Source organism: Struthio camelus, chromosome 1 (assembly GCF_040807025.1).
Source record: "Struthio camelus isolate bStrCam1 chromosome 1, bStrCam1.hap1, whole genome shotgun sequence".
NCBI classification, from domain to species: Eukaryota; Metazoa; Chordata; class Aves; order Struthioniformes; family Struthionidae; genus Struthio; species Struthio camelus.
This window is the reverse complement of record NC_090942.1, coordinates 135,206,541-135,232,531: the sequence shown is the minus strand read 5'-3', so window position 1 is coordinate 135,232,531 and position 25,991 is coordinate 135,206,541. Positions and strand designations below refer to the sequence as shown.

General features: G+C 39.2%; 1 protein-coding gene across 3 annotated transcripts; it reads left to right on the top strand.

Moving 5' to 3' along the window:
- The first annotated feature begins 256 nt into the window (after nucleotides 1–256).
- ZFX (zinc finger protein X-linked) lies at nucleotides 257–25,991 on the top strand. Of its 3 annotated transcripts, none has more exons than XM_068917538.1 (8): nucleotides 257–415; nucleotides 6,414–6,502; nucleotides 6,900–7,466; nucleotides 16,624–16,773; nucleotides 16,972–17,115; nucleotides 17,208–17,342; nucleotides 20,032–20,172; nucleotides 22,095–25,991. In XM_068917538.1, exons 2-8 carry the CDS (start codon nucleotides 6,442–6,444, stop codon nucleotides 23,279–23,281), a joined length of 2,385 nt encoding a protein of 794 aa, XP_068773639.1. In that variant the 5' UTR covers nucleotides 257–415; nucleotides 6,414–6,441; the 3' UTR covers nucleotides 23,282–25,991. The 3 variants fall into 3 exon arrangements, with proteins under 3 accessions (XP_068773639.1, XP_009663682.1, XP_009663680.1); XM_009665387.2 differs by lacking the exon at nucleotides 257–415 and adding an exon at nucleotides 691–6,285; XM_009665385.2 differs by lacking the exon at nucleotides 257–415 and having other exon boundaries at nucleotides 6,298–6,502.

The following is a 25,991-nucleotide window of genomic DNA, read 5'->3' as shown; positions in this document are numbered from 1 at the left end:
GCGGCGGCAGGAGGAGCCGCAGGGAGCCGAGCGCCGCCGCGCCGCGCCGCGCACCCCCCCCCCCCACCGCCGCCACCACCACCACCCCTACCCGCGCCGCCTCGGCTGGCCCGGCAGCGGCGCCCGGCCCGGCCCTGCGGCGGGCGGCTGGCCCGAGGCGGCGGGCAGCGGCGGCGGCGGCGCGCTCCCTTCCGCATTTTCCTGGGTCTCTCTCGGGCAGTGACGTGACGTGCTGACGGCGGGCCCGGCCCGGGGAGCTTGGCCGCTTCCACTCAGCTCCGAGCTCGGCCCCTCCCTCCCCTCCCGCCCGCCCGCCCGCCCCGCCGCAGCCGCCGCCGCCGCCGCCGCCGCGCTCGGCCCAGTCGCGCAGAGAGAGGCCGCGCCGAGGCGAGCGCCGCCGCCCGCCACCCGCACGGTAAGCAGCCCGGGGCTGGGCCCCCGCCGCCCGGCCCGGCCCGGGCCTTCCCCTGCCCGCACCAGGCCGCAGCGCAGGCCCCGAGGAGGCCGCAGCTAGGCCGCGCCAAGGCTCCGGCAAAAGAGCGGGCCGCAGGGCCGGGGCCGGCGGGCTCCGCGCCCCTAGCGCGGCCCTGGGCAGCGGGGGCGGCGGCGGGAGGGGAGCGGAAGCGCAGCGGGGGGGTTGCGGGCCCGGGGGGAGGCGGGCGAGGTCGGTGCCAGGCCCCGGGCCCGGCCGAGGGGGGTTCGGAGAGTGTCTGGAGGAGGAGACAAAATGGCGGCGCGCGGGGGGGGGTGGAGGCGGAGGGCGCCGGCGCCATCTTGAATTAATCGCTCGGCGCAGCCAGTGCCTCGGCGCAGGCCGGGCCGGGCCGGAGGGGGGAGCCCCTGGCCCCGCTCATCGCAGCGCTGGGCCGCGGGCTCCGGAGAAGGAGAGCCCGTAGCCTCCCCCCCCCCCCCCAGCTTCTCCCTTCCCCTCCCCCTCTCCCTCCTCCTCTCCGCGGCCAGCGAGTCGCAGGGGAGCTCGGCGCTTTCCGGCCCGCGGCGGCTTCCTGTGCTGCAGCGCCAGGGCTGCCAGCGGTGCCCCCTCCTCCTGCGGCGCCGGGCCGCGCTGGTTTTCCGCGGTACCTGAGCCGCTTAGCCCCAGTGTCCTTCGCCCGGCCGGCCTGCGAGAGGCGCGGTGCCCCCCGGAGGGGGCGCGGGGGGGGACACGCCGCGGTACTGGGCTCCCCTCCCGAGCATCTCCTCTCTTGCAGAGACACCCAGCAGGGTGGCAGGTAGTTTTCAAAGGGACACGCGGGGCTGGCGATTTCCCTGATTCAGGTTCTGTTGAAAACGAGCTTTGGTGTCACCTGATGCACAACAGCTCTGTGAAATCTGGAGGAAACCTCCTCTTTTTTTTTTTTTTTTAAAAAAAAAAAACCTTTATCCGCAAATGCCCACACCACTGAACTACAACAAAAGAGAAAAAAAGACTGTAGATTTTTACGGAATCACAGTGAAAACAGCAGTACTGATTCTTCTTGCCAAAACAGAGGGAGATGCATAATGAAATAAACAGCTAAATGATTACACTGTCATATTTGTAACATTGTTTTTATTCTTCCATTTATTCACCTAATAGTCTTGGGGGCTCTTTCCAAGATAAGCGTTAGATGTTGCAGGAGTGTAATTTTTAACCTTTTGTGTGTGTGTGATTGAGAGTGTGTGTGTACATTGCATTCTCCATAAGTGGGTCATGTAGGGAGAGTTATTACACTGCAGCAATAGTGTACACTGAACCGATAGTTGTCTCATAACCACAGTGTAGCTTTGGGTAGCTCGGGGCTCTAACCCCATTGGGACATACAGGGTGTGCTGCAATTTTTAATGGGATGTAGCAAGGCACGACGGGAGCTTGGTTGTAGTTGTACATTAAGTCCTAGTATAGGTAGGGGCTGGAGCGTGGGCATGGGGAATTTTGCTGTTTATGCCTTGCTTTTTCTGGGGTGGGGCAGAGTTTTGCTGTGCAGTTACTTGCTTTGTGCCTCTGTCCACAACTGAACAGCTGCACTATTCTTTTCTTAGTAATAGACAAAGGAATTTCCTAAGGATTTCTTTTTCATAAGGATGGCTTTTCTGATGTTTCTCCTTTTTCTCTTTTCCTATATTCTCTTTTGAGAGGAAGCAGAGAAACTGACCAGTTCTGAGGCATACTAAAGCTTTTTTTTCCAAGTAACTCCATTTTTAAGGTTGCCCTCTCTTGAAAGCATGACAACTCATCCGTTTCTTCTTCTTTCACCTTGATTACCTTGGTAGGCCTGTTAAGTCAACTATTTATAATGTGGTAAGCTACTGAAATGTCTGCATTGCTTTTTTTGACTGACTGACGAGGTGAGTTTTATGGAAAATCCACCTTTTATTTTATAAAGTTACTCTATTATACTGCAGATAGCTTAATACCATTTCTTCCGCGAATGTATATTTTTCTATCTGCCTTTCCACTGGAAAACATTGCCTTGGCTTTCACAAAAGCAAAACCAACCAAAAATTCTCAATGTGTGTACCATGAATAAGCAGTTAAAGTAGTCGATTTGTAAGAACTGCTTTTAAGGTGTGTACCATGAATAAGCAGTTAAAGTAGTCGATTTGTAAGAACTGCTTTTACCGACTGAATTAGGCATATTTCAGGGTCATATTAATTCTAGGTCTGTGTGAAGCTGACACAGGCCCAGAGCCAAGTAAAAGATGTAGGTGCTTAGTTACCCTTCGGGAGATAGAAAACCTGGCATTAAGAGCCTAGGCTTTTTCTCTTGTACCTAGTGGCAGTTAGAAGAGCAGCTTCCACATTACCTAGATTTGAACCATGAGCTACATAGATTTGGCTGTTGAGAAGGACTAAGTGTAGGGACATGCTGGGCACCTGCTTTTCTTCAAGAGTGTCTGGTTCCCAAACCAGAACTGAAAACTGCTTCTGTCTACTTTGGTGCCAGCACCTATTCCTGAGGTAAGTGTCTACCAGAATTACTTGAAAGAACTAAGAGGAGTTCCTGACCTTCTTGAGACCTTGCAGGAAAATGAACTGCTGAGGTTGCCTCTTTGCCGTATGGTATCGCAGAGTTTAAGGCATTTGCCAAAGAATTTGAAGACTTGGGCTTGGTGTGGTGCTCACAGTGAGAAGCTTTGATAGTTCTCGTGTCAGAGAACAGTGTCTTCATCATGAAGCTGCAGGTTGGTACAGAACTGTTGGGAATACAGTCCTTTCCCTTGCTGAACGTGGACCACTGCGCTGATTCACTGATCAGAGCAAGCAGGAGGAAATGCAGTATTTTCTCATCTACTGGTCAGAACGTTCAAATCCTGAAATGCTTTCAGGAAATTTTTAGGGATTTTTTTTTTTCCGTCTATGGACAAATGCCTTGATGCCTTCTTGTGTTCCAGATTTGGATTTGGGCCCCTTTATCATTTCAGACAGTTTAGCCAAATCCTATTTTAAAGGCCGACCTCCTCTTTCAGCCCTCTTTCTGTAGCAGATTTCTCTGTGTGTGGGTTCCTGTGCTGAAGTGGAGGACTGTTAAGGTCTTCATTGCCCTGCACAGCTATAGGGATTTGCGTACGTGAATCTGTTGTCAGGATCAGAGCACAAAAGTGCATTATGGGAAATCATATTGAAGAAAATAGTAAGTCAGTGAAGGGACTGGGTTTTTTTCTTTTTTCTTCTGAGCAAGTACCGAAGCATGAGTCTGGTAACCTACTTGCCTGAGAAACTTCCTCAGTCAGTTTGTGCATAACATGAGGCTACCTTTTTCAAAATATTTTGTCTCTGTAGTTGAAAAGAGCACGCTAACACAGAGGAGGCAGTGCTGTCATGCTGCGTGCGGTTGAAGGTCTGGGCTGTCACTCTTGGTGCTGGAGTCTTAGTGATGCAGTTGCACTGTCATGAATGCTACAGAGTTGGTTTTAGCAGCTGTTGCTTGCATTGTGGGCAGCAGTGAAAGCGGCGGTGATGGGATGGCAGCAGCGGACTCGTTCTGGAAGGCAAGATGTAGTGGAGGTGGCTTCTGGGTCTCATAGGTGAAGAGGATGCAGAAACGAAAGAGAGCATCCATAATAGAGACAGCAAGGAGTCTGAGGAAAGAACAGAATAGTAAAGATATATGCATGAATCATAAGAAGTAGGAATTTGTGGTGGCATGGTGGTGAGGTGGGTGATGAAAGCAAGACATAGAGAAAACGAGTGCCACTTCCTCCAGGAGCTCGGGGTGAACTGAGGCTTCAAGATGGTTGGGTTCCAGCTGATCAGAGGCTAACTTGTATGGTAATATAACCTTCGCAAGTACAGTCAGAAACAGCGTCTTGACTTTCCCCAGAAACCTGGAGAGTGAGCACCAGCTTCTTATGTGGGTGTTGCCTGAGGAGAGAGGAGATTTATTTCCACCGATTCTGAGTCCCCTCTGCCTCCTCCAAGAAAAAACTGGATTGCTGATACAATCTTTGCTACAAAGTGACTTCTAAATTTATGAGTAGCGTGGTTTTGTGTGAACGATGGGAGTGCACTGTAGTTATACAGTGGGGGAATGAGTAAATAAGAGGGTAATGAAGATAATGCAGATAAAGATACAAGAGGCTGGAGAAAAAGCAGCAGAAAGGAAGAAACTGAACACAGAAAAGATGACACTATGAACAGGAAAGAAATTTGTAGTTGACCAAGTGTGTACTTAGTAAGTAGAAGTGCACAAATTTGAGCCTGATTGAGTCTTGCTTAAATAGCTGTGTCAAACCTTGTTAGTCTGTTCTTGCTTCTCTGGCATGGTAGAAGTTGATTTGCCCTCAGTCAAGCTATAATCTTGTAATTGAGAGTAAGAAACACTTTTCTTCTACTCTTGATCTTGAAAAAAGCGTCTACATCAATAAATATTCCTGTTAATAGGGGGTGTCTTTGACAGAAAAGCTTGGCATTCGGAATAACTATGAAATGTTCTGTGTCCAGCTGGACACCACGATGATTTGTTAGCACAGCTGTCTTTAACATCTAGGGTCTTCCCAAATGAACATCACCCATTCCAGGAGGTATGGAATCACTTGGAAAAACACCACACAGCAGCTGTTTTTCCTTTAGTTTAATTTGTTGTTATATTTCATCCTCAACTTTTAAAAAATACATTTTTCTCATTTGTAAATTCGGTGGCTAGCTGTGAAGAACTGAGAAATTTGACCTAGAAAGAAGGTGAAGTCTAGAAAATACTTGCTACAGATTATGGTTATAGGTTTGTGTTTTGGAGTAGTTGATAATTTTTTCTTTTGCTTAGAAATTATCCCTGTAAAGACTTACCGTAAATGGTAGTTGACATCGTTTTTAAAAATGTACTATTTATGGAAACCTTGAACTGAATCTTAATGCTTCCTCTGGGCCTATTGTGATAGTATCATGGAAGCGGGGAGGTTTCTGCTCATCGCTGTGAAAAATGTTTGGAGGAAGGAAAATCGCTGAATCCATACCTTCCACTTGCTTGTACAATTCTTCCTATGAGCAGAAACATTCAGCACTGTTCTGTTGCCTCTTGCTGGTTCAGCACTTAGGAAGGTAGCTGTACTAAGTTCGAGGGACTAGTACAAGTTTCTGTTAGATCCGTTTTAGCCAAATAGCCCGATCCTTGTTATAATGCGTACATGTAAGCCCCAAAACTTAGATCAGAGTTGTAGCTTTTAGCAAGTATTTCAACTTTGTGATTTTGCTTCATCCTTTTGTTAAGAAGATAAAAAGTCTTCAGTTGCTGTTATGCATTGAAACAATGTTGACGTTCTGTTAAATAATAGAAACCTGGTAGAATTTGACATATGTCAATTTTTGAGAACTGGTACTATTTTTACTATGAAAGCAAATTGATGGTTTGCCTTGGAACAGGTGGCTTTTAAATATTCACACACATGAGATTCACAGATCCATGATGTAATGTTCTGGAACTCGCTAACATTGATGATTTTAATCTCTGAAGTGACATAAGAGGAATAATTATTTCCTCCTGACTATCCGAGTTTTTGAATATAGGGGACATAAAGAGCGATATGTATTACTGATTGTTAGTCACCTACCTTTAGCTTAAACTTCCCAAGCTTTATCGATTTGAGAATGCTGCATCCCTACCATCCAAAAAGACTCGGGTAGAATGTACTCGGGCTTTCTCTTAAAAACATTTTGCTTTGTAAGAACATAAGGAAATCACATTTTTCATATCCCTTTCTTTTTCTCACACCCTTTCTTTTTCAGGCCCTGGATGTTTGGTGCTACAGAGTAGCGTTTCTGGAAACCTAAGCTGAAGTACTCTGAAATCTGGGCCATCTTACAGACAAGAGGTGTTTTCTGTTGACTACCATATGCCCAGAATTTCATCTTTTCATATAATGACTATTGTACAGGCAGAGATAATCTTCTTAGTCGGATAGTTACTAGTTAAATAACCTTTCTTCTTTACCTTCTACAGACACTGTGACTGATGAGAGTTAAAGGCCATGGATGAAGATGGGCTTGAATTGCAGCCACATGAGCCAAATGCGTTTTTTGATCCAACAGGTCTGTCAGGAGATAATACATAGATCAGAGCGTTCACATTAAACATTGTTAACTGTTTGTAGTTTATTTTGCCTTTCCTTTAAGGTGTCAGTGATTTCATATAGAGTGGTCACTTTCAATTTGTTGGTGTTTTTGTTACTCAGAGCAAGCAATATGAACGAACTGATTCTGTGAAGTGTTATTTGTTTGGCTATAGGAGGAACTGTAGAATCACTTGTTTGCTAGTGCTTTATCGGCTACTGTGTGTGCTTGCCTATCTTAATTGCTTATATGTTATCATGATGGTTTTGCTAAATGGCTACATAGTGTAAAAGTTGGAGTCAAATAGAAGTAATTTCAGTATTGAACACCTGAGTTAGTTTTATAATTTAAATGCTATTTTAATTATATTTTTCAGGAGCTGATGCAGCACACATGGACGGAGATCAGATTGTTGTGGAAGTACAGGAAACAGTATTTGTTTCAGATGTAGTGGACTCAGATATAACTGTGCATAATTTTGTTCCTGATGATCCAGATTCTGTAGTAATCCAGGATGTCATTGAGGATGTTGTTATTGAGGATGTTCAGTGCCCAGATATCATGGAAGAGCCAGATGTGTCTGAAACTGTCATTATTCCTGAACAAGTGCTGGACACAGACGTAGCTGAAGAGGTTTCTTTGGCTCATTGCACTGTCCCAGATGATGTTTTAGCTTCTGACATAACAGCAGAAGCAATGTCAATACCAGAACATGTACTGACAAGTGAGTCAATGCATGTACCTGAAGTTGGACATGTAGAACATGTAGTTCATGATAATGTTGAAGAAGCAGATATTGTCACTGATACTCTGGGAACAGATGTTGTTTCGGAAGAAGTCTTGGTGGCCGACTGTGCGTCAGAAGCAGTGATTGATGCCAATGGAATCCCTGTGGAACATCAAGACGATAAGGGCAACTGTGAAGATTACCTTATGATTTCCTGTAAGTATCTGGGCAAAGCCATAAAAATTCTCAGGATATTGGCCTGGATGGTGTTTGAAATATTTAAAAGAGGGCTTATAACAATGCCGAAAATAGATGTTCTGTATTATTTAATGAAGCGAAGGTCTCACAAAGGTGTTCAAATTTTTTTTTTTTAGGAATGTATTACAGCAAAAAGTTCTTGTAAAAGCTAGTGGAGAGAAATACTAGCAAATGCATGTCTGATTATAAATTATTTCTGTCGCGTTTTATAGAGTATGAACAAAAGAGTAAGAATTCCAGTAAGGTAAATGCTATATGCTTAGAAGGAATGAAAGAAAATAAATATGGCCTCGTTTGAACATACATGTATATGCAGATTAGTAAGATTACTGCCAAGCTATTAAGAAAGCAGCAAAATTATGTCATGAAAAAAGCAGAGTCAAAAAACTTTTTTGGAAATCTAAATGACAATTTGTTGTCCTTATCTTGTTTTTACTACACTGCCCCCGCCCCCGCCTTTTCATTTATAGTTAGACACCGGCAGTAATATTTTTTTTTTTTGCTATTAGGATATATTTTCTTCTTCTTGATTAAGCAAAGGATATGAAGGTATGCTGCTAACAAAAAGAATAGGTGTTGCTGCTCATAGCTGAGAAGCGACCTTGAGTATCTTAATCTCCCTTCTCTTAGAAACAGTGGCACAATCCATCTGAATCGTGATATTTTCAGGGACTTAAGGTGGGAGTGAGGAAAGAACACGGCAAATGAGCAGTCCTTTTTCTACTAAGGATATGCACTTGTGCAAACTAGAACTTACTCTTAGCATGTTATTTATTGTAATGCTTACTTGATGCAGCACCTGGGAACATCAGCGTGTCACTACTGCATGTTTGTTTTTCATAGAAAAAATTTTTTAGGCTGGTTAGATTGTTTAATTGCCATTTCAGATCACTTCAAGTTTGTCCAGCATTAAATGACACATTGATGAGGCATACTTGATGGTCCCTATTGTTTAATTCCAGAACTAATTCATCACTGTTACCTTTTTTTTTTTTTTTTTTTTTTGCTTTGGACACTTCTTTTTAAATGTATTATGACTTGTTTTAATTTTATATTCTGTGCTTATGGATTTTAATGTTGCTTCTCCTTACCTAGGATCACTGCATTTCTTAATTTATCATCTCTTGAGTTCCTTGAGTAACCTTGTGCAGCCATGTTTTGAGTTTATATGAGGTACAGTTAATTCTCTATTATCTGGGAAAACAATGAAATGGGATAATGCAAAATATAAATAACAGAAAATATTGTAAAATTAACTTGCAAGAACATGCAGAGGTGAAACGGAGAGGAGAGATCAGGGATGCTGCTGAGTCTGGAGCACAAACATCCCTGAAATAATAGTTTTCCAAACCAGTACATGCACTCTGTGCAGTACAACACAGTGCAAATGTAATTTTCTAGTTCAGGACCACAGGTAGTTCAGATGAAAGCAGCTCAAATGCTTCTGCACTTGCAGCATAGTTAAGCAGCAAAGTGGATAATCCACCCGTGGATAATTGAGACCTGACTGCGTAGGGGCTCTGCTGATGATCCTTCACTGATCCTTGGATCTTTGACAGTAGTGCTTTAAGATGCTGTTGCTCCTGCCTGGCTGCTCACTCTTCCCCTGCAGGTTATCATGGTAAAGCACAGACAGCGGAAGGGAGGCCTCTGGGGTTTGCTGGCACGTGAACATTCAAGTAACGCGCGGCATAGATACGTTAGATGTCCCATTCAGTCATTGCCAGTGTAGCCTCTGGTAGTGGGACAGACATGGATGGGGACAGAATATATTGGCAGATGCCATGTTGCATGATCCCTAAAATACGCAACAGCGAGGAGGTCTTCGATGTATCTGTTGTCAGTAGGTGGTAACTGACAGAGAACTTAGGATTTTGATGGTTCAATTGTACTAGGATAGTCTCCATTTTCAGCCACATATTCCTGCAGACATGTGAATTCCAGACTTCATTCAATATTAAACGCGTCTTGATAGCCTTGCAAAGGACTTTCTTTAGTTTCAGAACCTTGAATAAGTCAGCACTTAAAACAATCGTTTTGTTCCAAAAAAATGCGTTCTTCATTTGTGTTTAGAGTGTTAAGTGTGTGCTACAGTTCATTTTAAAGTAGGTGTTACCACCTACTGTGTTTAAAGCCTGCCTAACGAGTTCTTCTGGTTTTGAAGTCAGAGGCTAGTACTTTCCCGTCAAGTAAAGACTGTCTTTCCAAATAGTCCCTTCCTTGTAGGGAAAACATTATTTGAATTCATTTCCATTTCTTTGCTTTAGCAGTATGTGTGTTTCTTGATGTCCGCTGCTGACTCTCTCTCTTCTTCAGCTGTACTTAGTAGTAGGTGGTTTTTAAAAGATAGTAACATCAACCCCTTTTTTGGTATTTCTTCTTAACGTGTAAGTTCATGCTTGATTCTGGCAGACCTCCTTGAATTGCTAGGGCAAATGCTGGAATAGAATTTTGCCTGCTGTTATAGTAGGCAAATGTTGCTGCTTCCCAGATCTGAGAATCTGGCTGTGTTTTTCAGAACGCTTTTTACCCTTCTTCTTTTACCTTGTCACTTGAAAAGCAGGAGTTGACAGGTTTCGTTTTGTGGTCGTAAGTTTCTCAGTCTGTATTCTGCAGTGGAAGTCATAGGCAAAATCCTTTGCTATCTTCTTCCCATCTTTTGACTGTCTTTAAGGGTTTGTGTTTTCATTCCTAATGAACTGTGTCTACTTAGCTTTTTAAAAATAAGATCATTTTCTTCTTTTATCCTGTAAATATCTGTTTTGAAATTACTAAGTGTGTATGTATGTGTGTGTGTGTGTATATATATATATATATATATATATATACTTTTCTTTCGTTATATTTCTGCTTTCTTTCATGGTTTCAGACTTTTGCTCTTCAAAGAGTACAATTGGTGTATGTTTCATTCTGTGACTTTCCTTCAAGAAATTCACTTACTGTTTTAATTTTTCTTTTCCTATTTACATTTAATTTAGCCTCTGTATTGCTATGTCTTTGTGTTTTCATTTCCAGGACAATGCTTCTTGACACAACTTAGGTCATCACTTATCTTTTGATGTGCTCGCTTACCTCTTTTTTGGATACTTTATCTTTGCCCTCAAGCTGGCTTTTTGGTCTGTGGTAGATTTGGGACACTTTATGCCAGAAGTGAGTCAGGTATTTGTTCGTTCATTCAACAGAGGATGCAATCCGCTACTAATCCGTTGCTTGAAAGGATTCCAGGAGGTTTGGTGGATCAAGTTTTCTATCACATAAGCCATAACAAGTTAGTTCATGAGGATTCTCCATAAAGTTTGGTCTGAAAAGGATAAATTATATTCTGGCACACACCAGTCCAAATTGGTTGGTAGTAAATCTTAAGGTTTGGAAAATTATTACCCCCTAGGTGAAACAGTAATGGTGAGATTAGTTAATTTTTAGGGGGGAAAAAAAAACCAAAAAAAACCTCAGAAAAGTCATGGACTGATCAAGGAGAATAGTACCTTACAGCTAGGTCATGTGGTAGAAATTAAGGTTTTTGCTTGTCTGATTTTATTCAGTTTGGCAAAGTAAGACATGTCCTTTGTCATCAAGTAAGACAAAAGGTGTTGTACTCTAGTGTACTCATATTTAATGGCACTAAAACTGGTAAGGCACAAAGGAGATTTGATAAGGAGACTCTGGAGACATGGAAGGGTAGCCTCACAAAGTTTACATTTCCCTTGTAACCTACAGATTTAGGAATTTATGTGATGTTTACAAACAGAGGGGCTATGTTTTGTCCATATCTTTGCTTTGAGTTAGAAATGTCTTTGTTGTATCTGAATTAATGCTTTTCATTACAGGAGTCAGAACGTGGTGTACTCAAAGAGATAAAATAATGATTGCATCATTTCTTAGGTCTAGATGAAACATACCTTTGCTCATCCTTGGATAATATGTTGAAGTTGAAAGCAATGGACCTTATCAACAAAACCATAATGCTCATGCCTTCATTACTGCCACGCAGTAGACTTTTATGCAAGACAACGAAAATGGTTTTACTTGCTTTTTTAGCTTAAACTTAAGTACCCATCTTTTTTCTCCTGGAAATTCCTAAAGCTGCAGCAAATCATGTTTTTCTTTCTGTGAGGCAGACCTCACTGTCGTACTTTCTTTATGACCGTTAGAGAAGTACTAAGTAAGAGTTGTTGCAACTAAGGAAGCTCAGGAGGTCAACATGTCAGGTGAAGGGGATGAAGCGTTCCCTTGGTCTGAGTAATGCCTCAGAGCTTTGTCTGTTCTGTGTGCTGGAGAAGGCAGAACAACGCGGCTGAGTGTTAGATACCAACTCAGAGCTAAGGAAATTCTGCCCTGAGGGGAGCTTCAGACACATGACGGGTATACAGTTGCTCACACGTGATGGCAATGGTATTAAAATTGAAATAGAACAGATTTATTTTCTCTCACAGGTTGGGAAACTTGCTTTGCCATTAACAAACTGGGCAGTAAAATTAACATTTTCAAAAGTAGCTTAGGAGTTCTCTGCCATCAGGTGAACTACAAGTAAAATGCATATATCACAGAAAACTGAACAAAGTCCATTTGGGGAATACAGCATGCTTTTAGTCTATTTTAGAGAAAACATGATAGTAAGCAGTGGCCTTTTTCATTAGGAATGGTTGAATAGGGCTGTTTCTTTTGTAAGCAGACCAGTATGTCATGATACGCATTTTGTTAGTGGTGGAAGGAATCATTTGGGAACATTAAGGATGACAAAATAGATGGTTTTTGTCTACTTGCTCTATATACAGATTTTGAGGTGTTAAACCGGTGTCAAAACAGAATTTTTCTTAAAAATCTCTAGAAGAATTGTCTTAGTGTGATATTTGCTAATGAGCAGTGCGTACCTGAAGAAGATGGAGGGTGCTTTAGTGGTAAAGTAGAATTTATTTTTTTCTTTCCTTTAATTTTCCTCACTCAATTCCATATCAAGGAGAAATTATAGGAGAAAAAAAGCTTATGAAAACCAGTGCAAAATAAAGACAATTACAAATCTTTGCAGTTTTCAAGTTAGGGGGAAAAGGCCGCAAGGCTACAAGATGAGCCATTAAATATTGGATATAAAAAGCTGAAGACAATTCCTTGAGGAAAGCTTCTGCATCACAGCTGAACAAATGGCATACCATTTAAGCAGATGCACTGTGCAGGGTTTTGGGCTACCATTTGTATTCTGGTACAGGGAAACTGGCCTGAGCTGGATTTAAAATATTGCTTTTATTATTATCAGTGCATGTGGGCTTGTTTCTGTCCCAAGAATGCAGTTGGATGTATTTTCACAGGAGGAGAAAGATACAGGAGATGGTTATATTGCTTGGATGTTAAAGATTATGGCATTAATTAATTTGGTTCCTTTAGATATAACACTTACTGGGAGACAAATGCCATTGTAATAGAATAAATATTTAAAAAAACCTCTGTTATTAATACCTTGTTTTTCTTTCCTTGACCCTTTATTCCTTCTTTTCTTATCTCTTGGTCTCTTTTTGTTGTTTTCTCTGTATTGTAAATGATTGCTGGATAGGCTTTAAATAGGGATTATGCCATGTCGTCTGTGTTGTGGGAACCTTTCTCATAGTTGTGCTTTTCATAAAAAATTTAATTATTACCTTTATATGGAAATCATTATTGTAATATTGGAAATGCATACTTTTTTTAGTTGTTTCTTACAGCTTGCATATAAAAAGAGCAGGCTCATCTAGTCTGTGAAACCTATGAAGAGTCTCAGCAAACTAGCTGTAGATTGCATTCTTGGAGTTTACCCTGCACAGCATAATGTTGTTTCTAATGATTTTTCTCTCTTTTTTTTTTCAACTAAGAGAATTAATCTGAAGCTACCCTTTTACTCAAGTAAAGCCACCAGCTAGTAGAGAAAGCGTAATGATATTATACATTTAGTTTCAGTTCATATCTAATTGACATACATGCATAGTGTATGACAGCACTGGAAAAATGTCATTCTGAATTTTTTTCTAGTATGTGACCTGTGATTAGTTTAATAACTGCCCAGTGTCTGTACTAGAAAGGAAGTGATCTCTTACAAACTTAACTAATACTTTGAAATTAAAAAAAATAATAATATTTTAAAGGGGAGTGTTATAAAGGTCTGAGGAATGTGAAAAACAATAGCAGTCAACCATGGGGTGAGATAGGTATGTGTGGGATCCCTTGATGGGCTATGAATTTGGGTGAAAAATTCAAACATCATCAGAGTTTCAATTTCAAACCTTGATCAGTCATGTATTTATGAGTATGATTCTCTCTGATTGTGAGACTGTGATATGTGGAAAATGCAGAAACATAGAGGAAGTGTTAAACGGAGATAAAATTTATAAATGCTACCAGAACATCAATGAATCCTTATGGATGAATGCTTATTTAGTCAGAGAACAAAATATCATGGAAATGGTGCCTTACTTGAGAGACCGTTCTCTTGTGCCTTGTTTGTCTCTTCTTCTGATTTTAATCTTCTTGTTTTCATTTTTCTTTCCACCCTACTTTTCTTCCTGCTGTTACCTATTTGCTACTATGCTGATGATGATCTTACTTTGTCAAGCCCTTCAGAGGACTTCAGTGTCTCAAGCGTTACCATCTGTCAGTGAAATTTTTTCCTTTCATATAGGAAAAGGTGGACTATTTCTGCATGTCGCTACACTTTAGAGGAACTGTTAAAAAATATTTGAACTAAATAGCTATTACCTTTTTAAAATTACTGATGAATGGAGAAGGAAGTTAGGGATAAACAAACTATACATTGTATAATATGTTTTTAAAGTCATGTTGTTTAAAATATGACTTTGAACCTTGGAGAACTTTTATCTGTTGTTTTCAAAGACTTAAGTGGAGCATATTTTTAAAATCAAGAATTCTATTGTAAAACATTATCAAGGGATACTTCCATAGCTAGATAATCTGTCTGTTTGTGTTAAAAGAAACAAGCCCGTCTCATATGGTGCGCATAGGTTTGGGATTTTGTTTGTTTCGTTGGTTTTTGGTTTTTGATTTTTTTTTTTTTTAGTTACTTCAGCTATAATTTTTCTTCCTTGAGTCTGCTCCAGCAGCAGTTGAACTTGGCGGCAGAGTTTTCCTTTGGCTTCAGTGATGTAAAATCAGTCTACGCTGATTTGAAAGCCTTCCAAGTATACATGCGTGACACTGGAAACAGCCAAGTTAAAGGAGAACAACTGCATAAATCTAACATAGGAACCAAAGCAAGTTTAATTTTTTGTATAGCGCTCTGACAAAAAATTAACTTTGAATTAACTTTGGTGCTTCATGCATATGGCAAGAAATTTATAAAAGTCAGTTCAATAACTGAATATACGTGCTGTGGAGCTCCATTGTTAGCAAGATCCAAGTAACATCTTAAGATTTTTACTTTTGAAACGCTCTGTTGTGTAGAGGCATGTTCTGTTGTGCCTTGACACAAAATCGTTTTTAAACACCGTACTATTGAAACTGGAAACATTCTGTACAGTGACTGTTGATCGTGAACTTGGAAACATAGCGTTTCATGCTTTTCAGCTGCTATTTTTGTACTGAGAATGATAGATTAAGTTATTGCAGTGTTTCATAATTTAATATGCTACTTCGTATTTCTTTTTGACTAATGCTACATGATTGAGAAATTGTACATACATACGATTCTTTGTGTTGATGCATGAAACAGAAGATGTGGAAGTTTGTCTGATATAAATACTTTATATTGTCATGATGGCAGGAAAATAATAATAATAATAATATTTGAAGCTTTTTAAATTTATCTTTTAGTAGATTTTAAAGTAAATAGTAGGTTTGCACAGTTATTGAGTAGCACAACCATGATTAGTTATGGGGGTCGTTTCATGAGTGCCAGTAAAGTGAGCACGCTGTATTAAGTATTTTGTATATGGCAGGCATGGTAGTTTAAAAAAAAATTACAATATTTATTGGACAGTTCTTACACTTCTTTAGAATAAATCTTATGTCTGGGTATCATGAATCAAGGTTGTACATGGCTCTGAGGGGGACATATCAGCCTCCAAAAGTAACTTCATGTACAATAAAGTCACAAATTTCAAGTATGTTATCACGTTAAGAGCTCTTAAGTTAAATAAATTCAAGACTATGAGAACCTTCTGGGCTTTTGAAGCTGGGAGATTCCCTGAAGGTCTTGAGACACTGGATTTGATTTTTTGCCAGTGCATATTCAGTAGCTTGTCTTGAAAGCCCATGATCTGTAAAGTAAGATGGTGTGTGTGCATGTGTAGTACACCTCTTAAAAATCAGAAATGTGGTGTTCCTTTTAAAGTTGGCTATCAGCCAGATTTCTGTGGGAGGCCAAGGCAAGTCGCAGCACTTCAAATTGCAGTTTGTTGTTTGTTCTGAAAGGAAGAGAACGAAATTTCAGATGATAGCGAGGAGAACACATAGGGTTATAGTATAAAATCCAGTGCAAATCTCTTTCTGTAGTCAACCAGTTGACTAGATTCACCCATGCTGTAGTGTCAGGGCAGGGCTTTGGATCTGTGTTCCTTCTCTCAGCTGTCGGGTGGATGAGAAAAGGTGGACGTTCTCCTCCTGCACTTTTCACTTAGGTTTCCTTTCCAGTCAGCTGAAAAAGCAGTAATAACACTGCTTTGCAAGGAACCAAGTCTTACTCTGTGTAGTGGAAATAGTACCTCTTGCATTAGAGACAGGGTTGAGTGACAGGTAATGCTTCTGGAAAAAATGAGTTAATAGCTTGTTAGAAGGGGAGGAGAAAACAGTTAAAATTGAGAATGAGTGAAATTATGGCATAGGCTAAGTACTAACGTGCTGTTTTCTTGCTACCATCTTGCTGCAGATCCCTGTTTCCCCATTAGCATTGTGTGGTGTGATGCTCATGCTGCTAGTCATATGACTGCAGCACTCTTGCAGTTTCCTCTGAACTGTGGCTTGAATTTATTTCTATGTTTATTATTGTTGTCGTTTTCAAGGATATGAAAAAACATGGGTAGGTTCTTTATCACAACATAATTTCAAACTGCTTTCAAATTTGAGTAATAAAGTAAATTGTCTTTCCTATCTGTCTGTTTGTGTGTGATTGGATAATTATAATAACTTGTTTTTGTAGTGGATGATGCTGGTAAGATAGAACACGAAGGTTCTGCTGAAATTACCATGGAAGCAGAGTCAGAAAGTGGCTCTTGTAAAGTGGATGGCATTTGTCCAGAAGTCATCAAGGTCTATATATTCAAAGCAGATCCTGGAGAAGATGATTTAGGTAAAATATGCTCATTTTAGAATACTCCTACCTGACATTTTAAATTTTGTATAATTAGAGACTGTGGAGTCTCTCAAAAATCAGCTGTAAAGAGCTATGGGTCCAAGTGGTAGAGAACCACAAACCTTCAGTGTTCTGCAGTTGAGAGTAGAATTTAGTCAAAGTATCTTAAATTATTTCCTAATTCTTCCTCATTAGGAGGCACAGTAGACATTGTGGAGAGCGAGCCAGAGAATGATCACGCAGTTGGATTACTTGATCAAAATAGCAGTATTCGTATTCCAAGGGAGAAAATGGTTTACATGACTGTAAATGATTCTCAGCATGAAGATGAAGATTTAAGTAAGTAGGTGGCTTTCGTATGGGGACAGGGATCTTCACTTTCAACAGTGCAGTGTTCTTACTAATTTTTTCTTGATTTCTTTTTCTCTTAGATGTTGCAGAAATAGCTGATGAGGTTTATATGGAAGTTATTGTAGGAGAGGAAGACGCAGCAGTGGCCCATGAACAGCAAATTGATGACACTGAAATTAAAACTTTTATGCCCATAGCTTGGGCAGCAGCTTATGGTAGGTAATATTCAGACAGGTGACACTGGCTGTAGCAAAATCTCTGGGATTGCTTTTTTTTTGGAGGGTGGTGGTGTATTTGTGCCTTTGTGTGTGTGTGTGTGTGTGTGTGTGTGTTTGTTTGTTTGTTTGTAAGATTTTACATTAAGACTGGTTTCTTAGCCTAATGAGCCTTAAAATTAAAAAGGGAAGAAGAGAGAAACTGTAAAGCAGACTTCTTTTTGTTTCTATTTTAACAGGCTTTATATTTTCCTGATATATTCCTTTATATATATTCCTTGATATATATTATAATATATTGATATATATGATATGTATGATATATATGATGTATATGGTAATTATATATGATATGATATATATATGATGATATATGATATATATGATAATATATTTTTTTATATTCCTTGATATAGTCCTTTATATTTCCATGATGTAGAAGGGAAAGTACACACGGTTTCAGCTGAAAAATTGTATCTTGAGTATATCTCACAGTTTTAGGACACAATAAGAGCTGGCTTGGGAATAGGACTAAATATTTATGTATTTTTTTTAAATGGCAAATGGGAATGTATAAGATTCCGTTCTGCAGTGAAAAGCAACACTGACCCTGGCTTGATTTAAATGTGTTCTAGAAGGAATATATAAATGTGTGGTTTCACACATGGAAATAATTAACAAAAAAGAAACTGAAGGGAGATATCCTGAAATAGCAGCAGGACCTTTGGGAATATTTCCAGCATTCAGAACTGTTTTCCTGAATATTAGTACCTGGGCGCCAACTGGTGCACCAACTTAAATGAGCTGATAGGGCATAATCTCGTTCTTAAAAATTATTGCCCCCTCCTCCTAAACATACTTTGGGTAAATGAAGCAGAAGAAATGGTGGAATAAAGGACAATACTTAGATATGTGTATGCGTGATACGGATTGTGTCCAATGTCAGGGACGTGCTGAGAATGCAATAAGGGGCTGGAATCATGGAAGTAAGTCAAGGGAGAACAAGATTTCAGGAAGCAGAGTGTGTTAAAAGTCGTTTAGGAGGAAAACGAGAATGCATCTAGAGCGTTATCTTTGGCCAAATGCTGGTGAGCACAGTTTTAGTTGAGAAGAATAGGCAGCAGCCAGGTTGAGTGGGATTTCAGAAATGAAATTAAGTGGACTCAGGACAACAGTTGTAGACAGCACATTCAGTGACTTTGAAGAAGAATGAGAAAATTGGGCAGACTATTAAAAAAAGAGAAATGGAATTCCAAGTGGAATTTAAGAATATGGGAAAGAGTAGAGCGATCGTATTGTCAGCAGTGAGGAACCTAACGTGCGAGAGAAATTAGGAGGAAAGGGAAGAAATAATGAAGCACGAAGGCATGAAATGACTGAGGTTTGTGGTCTGCAGGTCTCAGAATTCTCCCCCACTTAAAGAGGGTCTAAGAGCTTATACCAATGGGATCTTAAAACGTTAAACCTATGTTGCTGCTGTATTGTGGCAAAGCCCAGTTCCACTGTGCTTTACATTGCAGCAAGTTTTGCAGATTTATTCTAGTGTTAGAAAATGTTTTAGTCCTGTTTTGTGTTGCATTCCAGAAAGACTCTTCACATACCTGTTGCAAATCATGCTTTTCGCGTGTTAAGATGTGAAAGGGGTTTTGGACATTTATGTCACTTGCCACGTTTGCTGTTCAGCGCTTTTGCTAGTGTATGGATAGAACCTTCAGGCGCTGCCCGTGTCTGTTCATGGCTGTGGTTCTTCTCACATTCAATCATAAATATTTATTCACTGCACTCTACAGAGGGAACAGCTATTGGGCATCTTGCATTTTCTTCTGCTTTGGTCTTTATGTTTTATTTGCGTGCTCTTCTTTCACTAGAAGCGGTTGCCTTCTCTTGATTCAAGTAGATACTTCTCCACAAATTTTGTTCTTAAAGTTTACTTATGCACTCAAATCACCAGAAGTTAAACAAATAGCCAGTAAATATCTTCCTAAATATATAGATATATTTACTTTTAATTCTCATGTTTGTTTTACATCGCATGATACCATTTGTGTGTGAGGCAAAGACAGTATTTCCCTTTTTGTATTATGCAGTATTGCACATGCTCTTTGTTTCCAATAGAAATAGCTTGTAAATGTTAAAATACTGATGCCCAAATAGTATGTTGTGTACTTTGTATGCAAGTTTATGGGCCGTTCAGAATGATTCCTTGATCGCAATTCCAGTTCTGCAGCTTGGCATGTGAGGAACTCAGTCAGGTAAATTCAGATGTCCAGAAGTGAATGGGAGCTTACACATTAATGTATATCAGGACTGAGTAGAAAATCGGGCACAGTGAGTACTGTGACATGCCTGTATTTAGTGACATGAAACATTTTGGGCATATTTAGTAACCAAAGAATTACAAAAAATCCTGCATTCAAAGGAGAACTTTTTGGGAAATGGAAATTGATTTACTCCTGTAAATCATGTAGGGTTTTAATTTAACAAAGCCAGCACCTCCAGGTTCATAATGCCAAACAATTCATAAGTTTCACCCAGAGCAGTTTTGCAGCTCCTCCTGTATGTTATTATTATAAAAAGCTAATGCTTTATCTTGCCGTTTTTTTTTTTTTTTAATTACCATTGTAGAGTTTGAGGCTCAAATAATATGTAGAGTGATGACAGCAGGTAACTTTTTAACTTATCTTGTTAGGTAATAATAATGATGGGATTGAAAGTCGGAATGGCACTGCAAGTGCTCTTTTGCACATAGATGAGTCAGCTGGACTTGGGAGACTGGCTAAGCAAAAACCAAAGAAAAAAAGGAGACCTGAGTCTAGACAGTATCAAACAGGTGAGTATTTAGTAGGTGTCTCTTTAACATGAACTTTGGTTCATGTAGGTACTTATCCATAAGCAATTGTACTCTGTTGATAGGGTGTGCAATGTCTTATTAAAAACAATGATTATTTGAGGAATTATTTTGTTGGCAACAAAATAATTTTACCTCATAGACTAGTGCATATTTTATTTTAAAGCTTTTAAATGCATAGTTGGTTTGGATTGTGTTGATTTTTCTTTTTTTAGGGAAATTTGGCATCAGAGCTTCCAGTAGAAGTGAAACTGTCTCAGCCATAGAAAGAACAGTATCATAGCAAAAGATTGAAAGCCTGCAAACGTCCTGCGCTAATTTTAATATAACTTCTTTAAAGATGGTGTTAGACAGCTAAACAGTGTTGAATAACAGTACTTTAAAAAAAAAACCTTTTTGGCTTTTTTGAAAATCTAGAAAACAAATTTAATGCATTGCGTTATATCAACTCAATAAGTAACTGGAAAATCTGAACTTTGTATGTTTTGTTAGGTAGTGTAAATCCTATGCCCTTTTTTGTTTTACCTGTGAAACAAATTATCTTCAGGTTTGTTCCAGTGTTCTTACTTGACTGTATAAGAACAGATAGGCTATTCTGGGGTTATTGGATTTCTACTGCAACTGCATTATGGTCTGAATGATTTATTTGGTCTGATAAAGTTGAAAAAGCACATGACTATTCACTTTAGTAGCCTCAACTTAAGTTATACCAACTTAAAGTTCCTTTCCCAAATTGTGACTTGACTGTAGGAATTCCAGTTTTTTCTAACTCTCAATTAGTAAACCAGGCAAATTTTATCCTTAAAGTTTACTTTTCGTATTTCCAGCTACCTATTAAGTTCTCTTTCTAAAACCTTTTTTTTTGGAAAAGAGTGTTTTAGCATGCCTAGACAAATTCAGGAAAAACAAATTCAGGCTGATGGGTCAGTGCAAAAGAACAACTTCCAAAGCTTTGAGGTGTCCTCATGTGAAACACGTTCCCATTGACTCCTGCTGATTGTAATGGTGACAGATGGTACCAGAAGGAGGTGTTAGTTTGGGGGCATGTGAACTGTAGTCAGTGAAAGGTGATTAAACTGCCAGATTAAACTTTGTCTACAAATTCATGGAAAGTAGATGAAGATTATGTGGTGATATACTTACTATATTATACTCAATTTAACAAGTTGGGTGCTGTTCTTTGCACCAGCATTGGTTTCTGCATGTATTTAATGTGTGAACTCAGTCACAATGTATTAAAATAGAAATATTTGAGGGGAAGAACATCTGCACGATACTTTGGTTTTCTGCATCTAAAATGGATAGTTTCTTTTTCTCTCCTAATAACAGTAATTAATGAAAATAGTAATTCTGTCCATTTCTTACACCTAACCCAGTAGCAAGCTCAATAATTACATAGCAAAGTATGGGTCTGTGCCTTTGTATAACAAGTAGAATCTATTCATTTTCTTAATGTTAAATTAAAATTCTGTTATGGTAGCGTGCTGTTTCAGGCTGTTATAGTCACAGATGATGACATATGATTTCCTTCTCTGATTAAAATTATAGTTTCTAATGAAAAGACAATATTTAATGACTCTTAGAAGTTTAATAACTGTTAAGTTGTTGAATTTTTACGGATTCCTTTAATATAACTGATATGACATGGATTTTTTTTTTTAGTTGGAGAGACACACATCCTGCTGAATGTGTCTCACTTCACAGTACTGCCAAATGCAGAAGTTCTGAAACTGCAGCTGTTAACATTGGAAAATGGACTAGCAATTCCATTTAATAAATACAGGAAAGCTCCATTTAACAGTACATACAAACTTGATCGTACAGAACAGTTTGGCGTACTGTTAAGGCTGAAATACGAAATGTATTGAAGTGTAACATTGATCAAGTTTTCTGTTGTTTTCCAGCAATAATTATTGGTCCCGATGGTCATCCGTTGACGGTCTACCCCTGCATGATTTGTGGAAAGAAATTTAAATCTAGAGGTTTCTTGAAAAGGCACATGAAAAACCACCCAGAGCACCTTCTTACTAAGAAGAAATACAGATGCACAGACTGTGATTACACTACGAATAAAAAAATAAGTTTACATAACCACTTGGAGAGTCATAAGCTGACCAACAAAACAGAAAAGCTTATTGAGTGTGATGAGTGTGGGAAAAGCTTCTCTCATGCAGGAGCTTTATTTACTCACAAGATGGTGCACAGGGACAAGGGAGTTAATAAAATGCACAAGTGCAAATTCTGCGATTATGAGACAGCAGAACAAGGATTACTGAGTCATCACCTTTTAGCTGTCCACAGCAAGAACTTTCCTCATATTTGCGTAGAGTGTGGCAAGGGATTTCGTCATCCGTCAGAGCTCAAGAAGCACATGCGAATCCACACTGGTGAAAAACCATACCAGTGCCAATATTGTGAATACCGATCTGCCGACTCTTCTAACTTGAAAACTCACATAAAGACTAAACATAGTAAGGAAATGCCATTCAAGTGTGATATTTGTTTCCAGACTTTTTCAGATACCAAAGAGCTGCAGCAGCATACGCTTATGCATCAAGAAAGTAAAACACATCAGTGTTTGCATTGTGACCATAAGAGCTCAAACTCAAGCGATCTGAAACGACACATAATTTCAGTCCACACAAAAGACTATCCTCATAAGTGCGATATGTGTGATAAAGGCTTTCATAGGCCTTCGGAACTGAAAAAACATGTGGCGGCTCACAAGGGTAAAAAATTGCACCAGTGCAGACATTGTGACTTTAAGATTGCAGATCCGTTTATTCTGAGTCGCCACATACTCTCAGTTCACACAAAGGATCTTCCATTCAGGTGCAAGAGATGTAGAAAGGGCTTTAGGCAACAAAATGAGCTGAAAAAACATATGAAAACACACAGTGGCAGAAAAGTTTATCAGTGTGAGTACTGTGAGTATAGCACTACAGATGCCTCAGGCTTCAAACGGCATGTTATTTCCATTCATACAAAAGACTACCCTCACCGTTGTGAGTATTGCAAGAAAGGTTTCCGAAGGCCTTCAGAGAAGAACCAGCACATAATGCGGCATCATAAAGATGTTGGGCTGCCTTAAAGTCTCTTTCACAGACTTACGGCTGGAATTACAAAGGAATTTTGCCTTTCAGGCAGTTAGCTTATTTTAAAGCCAATCACCTGCGATCACACACAGAAAAACAACAAAAAAAAAACATACTGTGCATTTGATTTGTTGCTGTATAAAAATAGGATTATTGCTTCTAGTTGACTTTTATACCTTTTGTTCAATAGCGTGTTCGGAATTCTATTCAGTTTGTTTAATAAATGAAGAAAAGATGGCAACAATAAAGTTGCATTTAATAAAGTAAACCCTGTCTCATACTGAATTTTTCAACCATAATAGCTTATTTAAATATATTTATCTTACTGACCTCGTTGATACTCACAGTGTCCATGTTAAAGCAGTTTTGTCATGAATTTAAAAAATACAAAATTTCTCTTGATTAAAATTATCAGAGGTGTATATAAAATGGGGAATTGTGATGTTGAAGATAAAGTCACTAGGGCCCACCTAATTGTCCTGTTTTAACTATACAGACTTTGTGGCAGGTTAACTATCTTACATTTGAAGAGTTACACTTTTAACATTGAAGAAAGCTATTCTGCATTTTAATTCAGGTTTCAAAGGTAAAAACTTAAAAAAAAAAAATAATGGTTGGGGCTTTTGTTATCTTTCTTTCCTTTGGAAGATTTAAAAATATGCTCAGATATTATGTTTATTATTCTGTGCTTCTTTGTCTTTGAAAGGTTGTGTGTTACAAATTAGTTGCTTTTTTTCAATTTACTGCTGGCTTGATGTTGGAAACATGAAATGTTGTTGTTCCATTTGCAAAGTTGGTAGATTACAACTGTTTGTACATGCAAGTAAATGTACTTAAAATGTACTTAAAATGTACTTAATGTTGATATTTCTTCAAAAGAGCAGTATGTGGGTCAAGTCGCATTTTTATTGTGAACCGATACAAAATTTCAGACCGAGAGGTGCCTCGATTTTGGAAATCAGATATTTACAGTGAGCGCTTCAGGTGGGAATGGAATGGAGCAGATATGTTCCTAAGGAATAGAGATGTTTTTATGTAGATATCCTTAATAAGAGAAGTAACTTGTGATAGTAACAGAACTGTTTCTAAAATGAATGTTTTTCCTGAGCCATTAGCAGCTGTGTTAAGCTGCTGTTTATTAATTAGTTCAGTATCCAGAATTAACCCAGTTCTTTTCATCTGCTTATAAAACAGCTGGGAGAACATTACAATTATTACGTGCAATTTTGCCACCTGAAGATTATTATAAAAGAGCGCTCTGTCATTTGCTAATTGCCCTATAAATGTACAAAGCACAAAGTCACGTATCTTGACAACAAATGTTGAACAAAAAAGCCAAACGATTTAGTCACCTGGCAGAGTTGAGGGCCTAATCCCGCTGCCCTTCCTCAAACTCCCACTGACGCCACTGGCTGACTCGGGATTGCAGAATTTGGACCCGACTCTAACTACCACATGTGGATTGGCTGTAACCAGTAATGCCATCAACTGCTGGTAGATTCATTATGTTCAGTGGCACAGTTCCCTAATGGAACAGATTCAGAGCCTGACCCAGGGTTTCCTCTAGGTTCTAGGCAGGTAGACTTCCTACTGAAAGGAAACAGGAATTTGAGTAATGATTTCAGGTTGGGGGTCATAAAGGGACAAAGGTTTCCTTTCAGCCACTCATCTTCAAAACGTTTTGTATTTTGTTGTTGTTGAGACCTGTTGCTCAGTCCTTTTTGTTTCACTGTAAGCTTAAATACTTGTGTTTAGTTTGAATTTCCTCTTCGGTTCAGGCGAGTCTAATGCCGTGTCATTATCCTTCTCCGTTGTATAATGTTTCTTTTCTTTTGATGCCTGTTTGACAACGCCAACGTGCTCTTGCGTAATATTGGTAGTAACGGGCCGTGAGCCTTGAGTGTGTACTGCCTCGGTTAGGCGTGCTACTCTGTGCCTTCGTTGAAAACCCCAGCGAAGTCAGTGGATTTTCTACATGGCCATAGCTGTCTGCCCGCTGCCTACTGATTGCCAAATCAGATGCATTAAAAACCCAACAGATATTTTCAATTCAAATCTTGCAAAATATATCTTTCTTTGACTTTATTTCCCTCTTACCTTCAAGCATTTTGTAACTGGAAACCTGAGAAATGTACAAAATTTGCCTAGATTCCCATAACGTTGCTGAGGATGTTAGCCATTTTGAACTTTATTTGTTTAAATAAGCTGAAAGACAAAGAACACAATTTTACACGTTTTCTTCCTCTTACGTAGCCTGGAATCATACACATCCCTTTTTTTTTTTTTTTTTAAGCACAATGTTTAAACTTTTTTTTTTTTAATAATTAAGGGTTTGGTCAAGTGGATTTTGTAAAATGTATTTGTCTGTATAAAGAGAAAATGAAATTATAGTTATTGTTAATGTACTGACATTAGTTACAGGTTAGTTTTAATTCTTAAATAATTTGATTAGCAAATGCTATAAAATGGATGTTTCAGTTTAATGTTTTAAAAAAGGTACAGATTTTTACAAGGACATAATATAAATTATTGTTCTGTAGAAAATACCCTGTTAAATATTGTATACGTCCTGCCCTCTGTACACTTTGTAAAAAAGACAAAAGAAAAAACAAAATACATAGAATCATATAGGGATGTGTGACATTATTGTAATTGTGTACTTGATAATAACGTGAAAAAATAAAAATCAAAATATTTTCCTGTTAA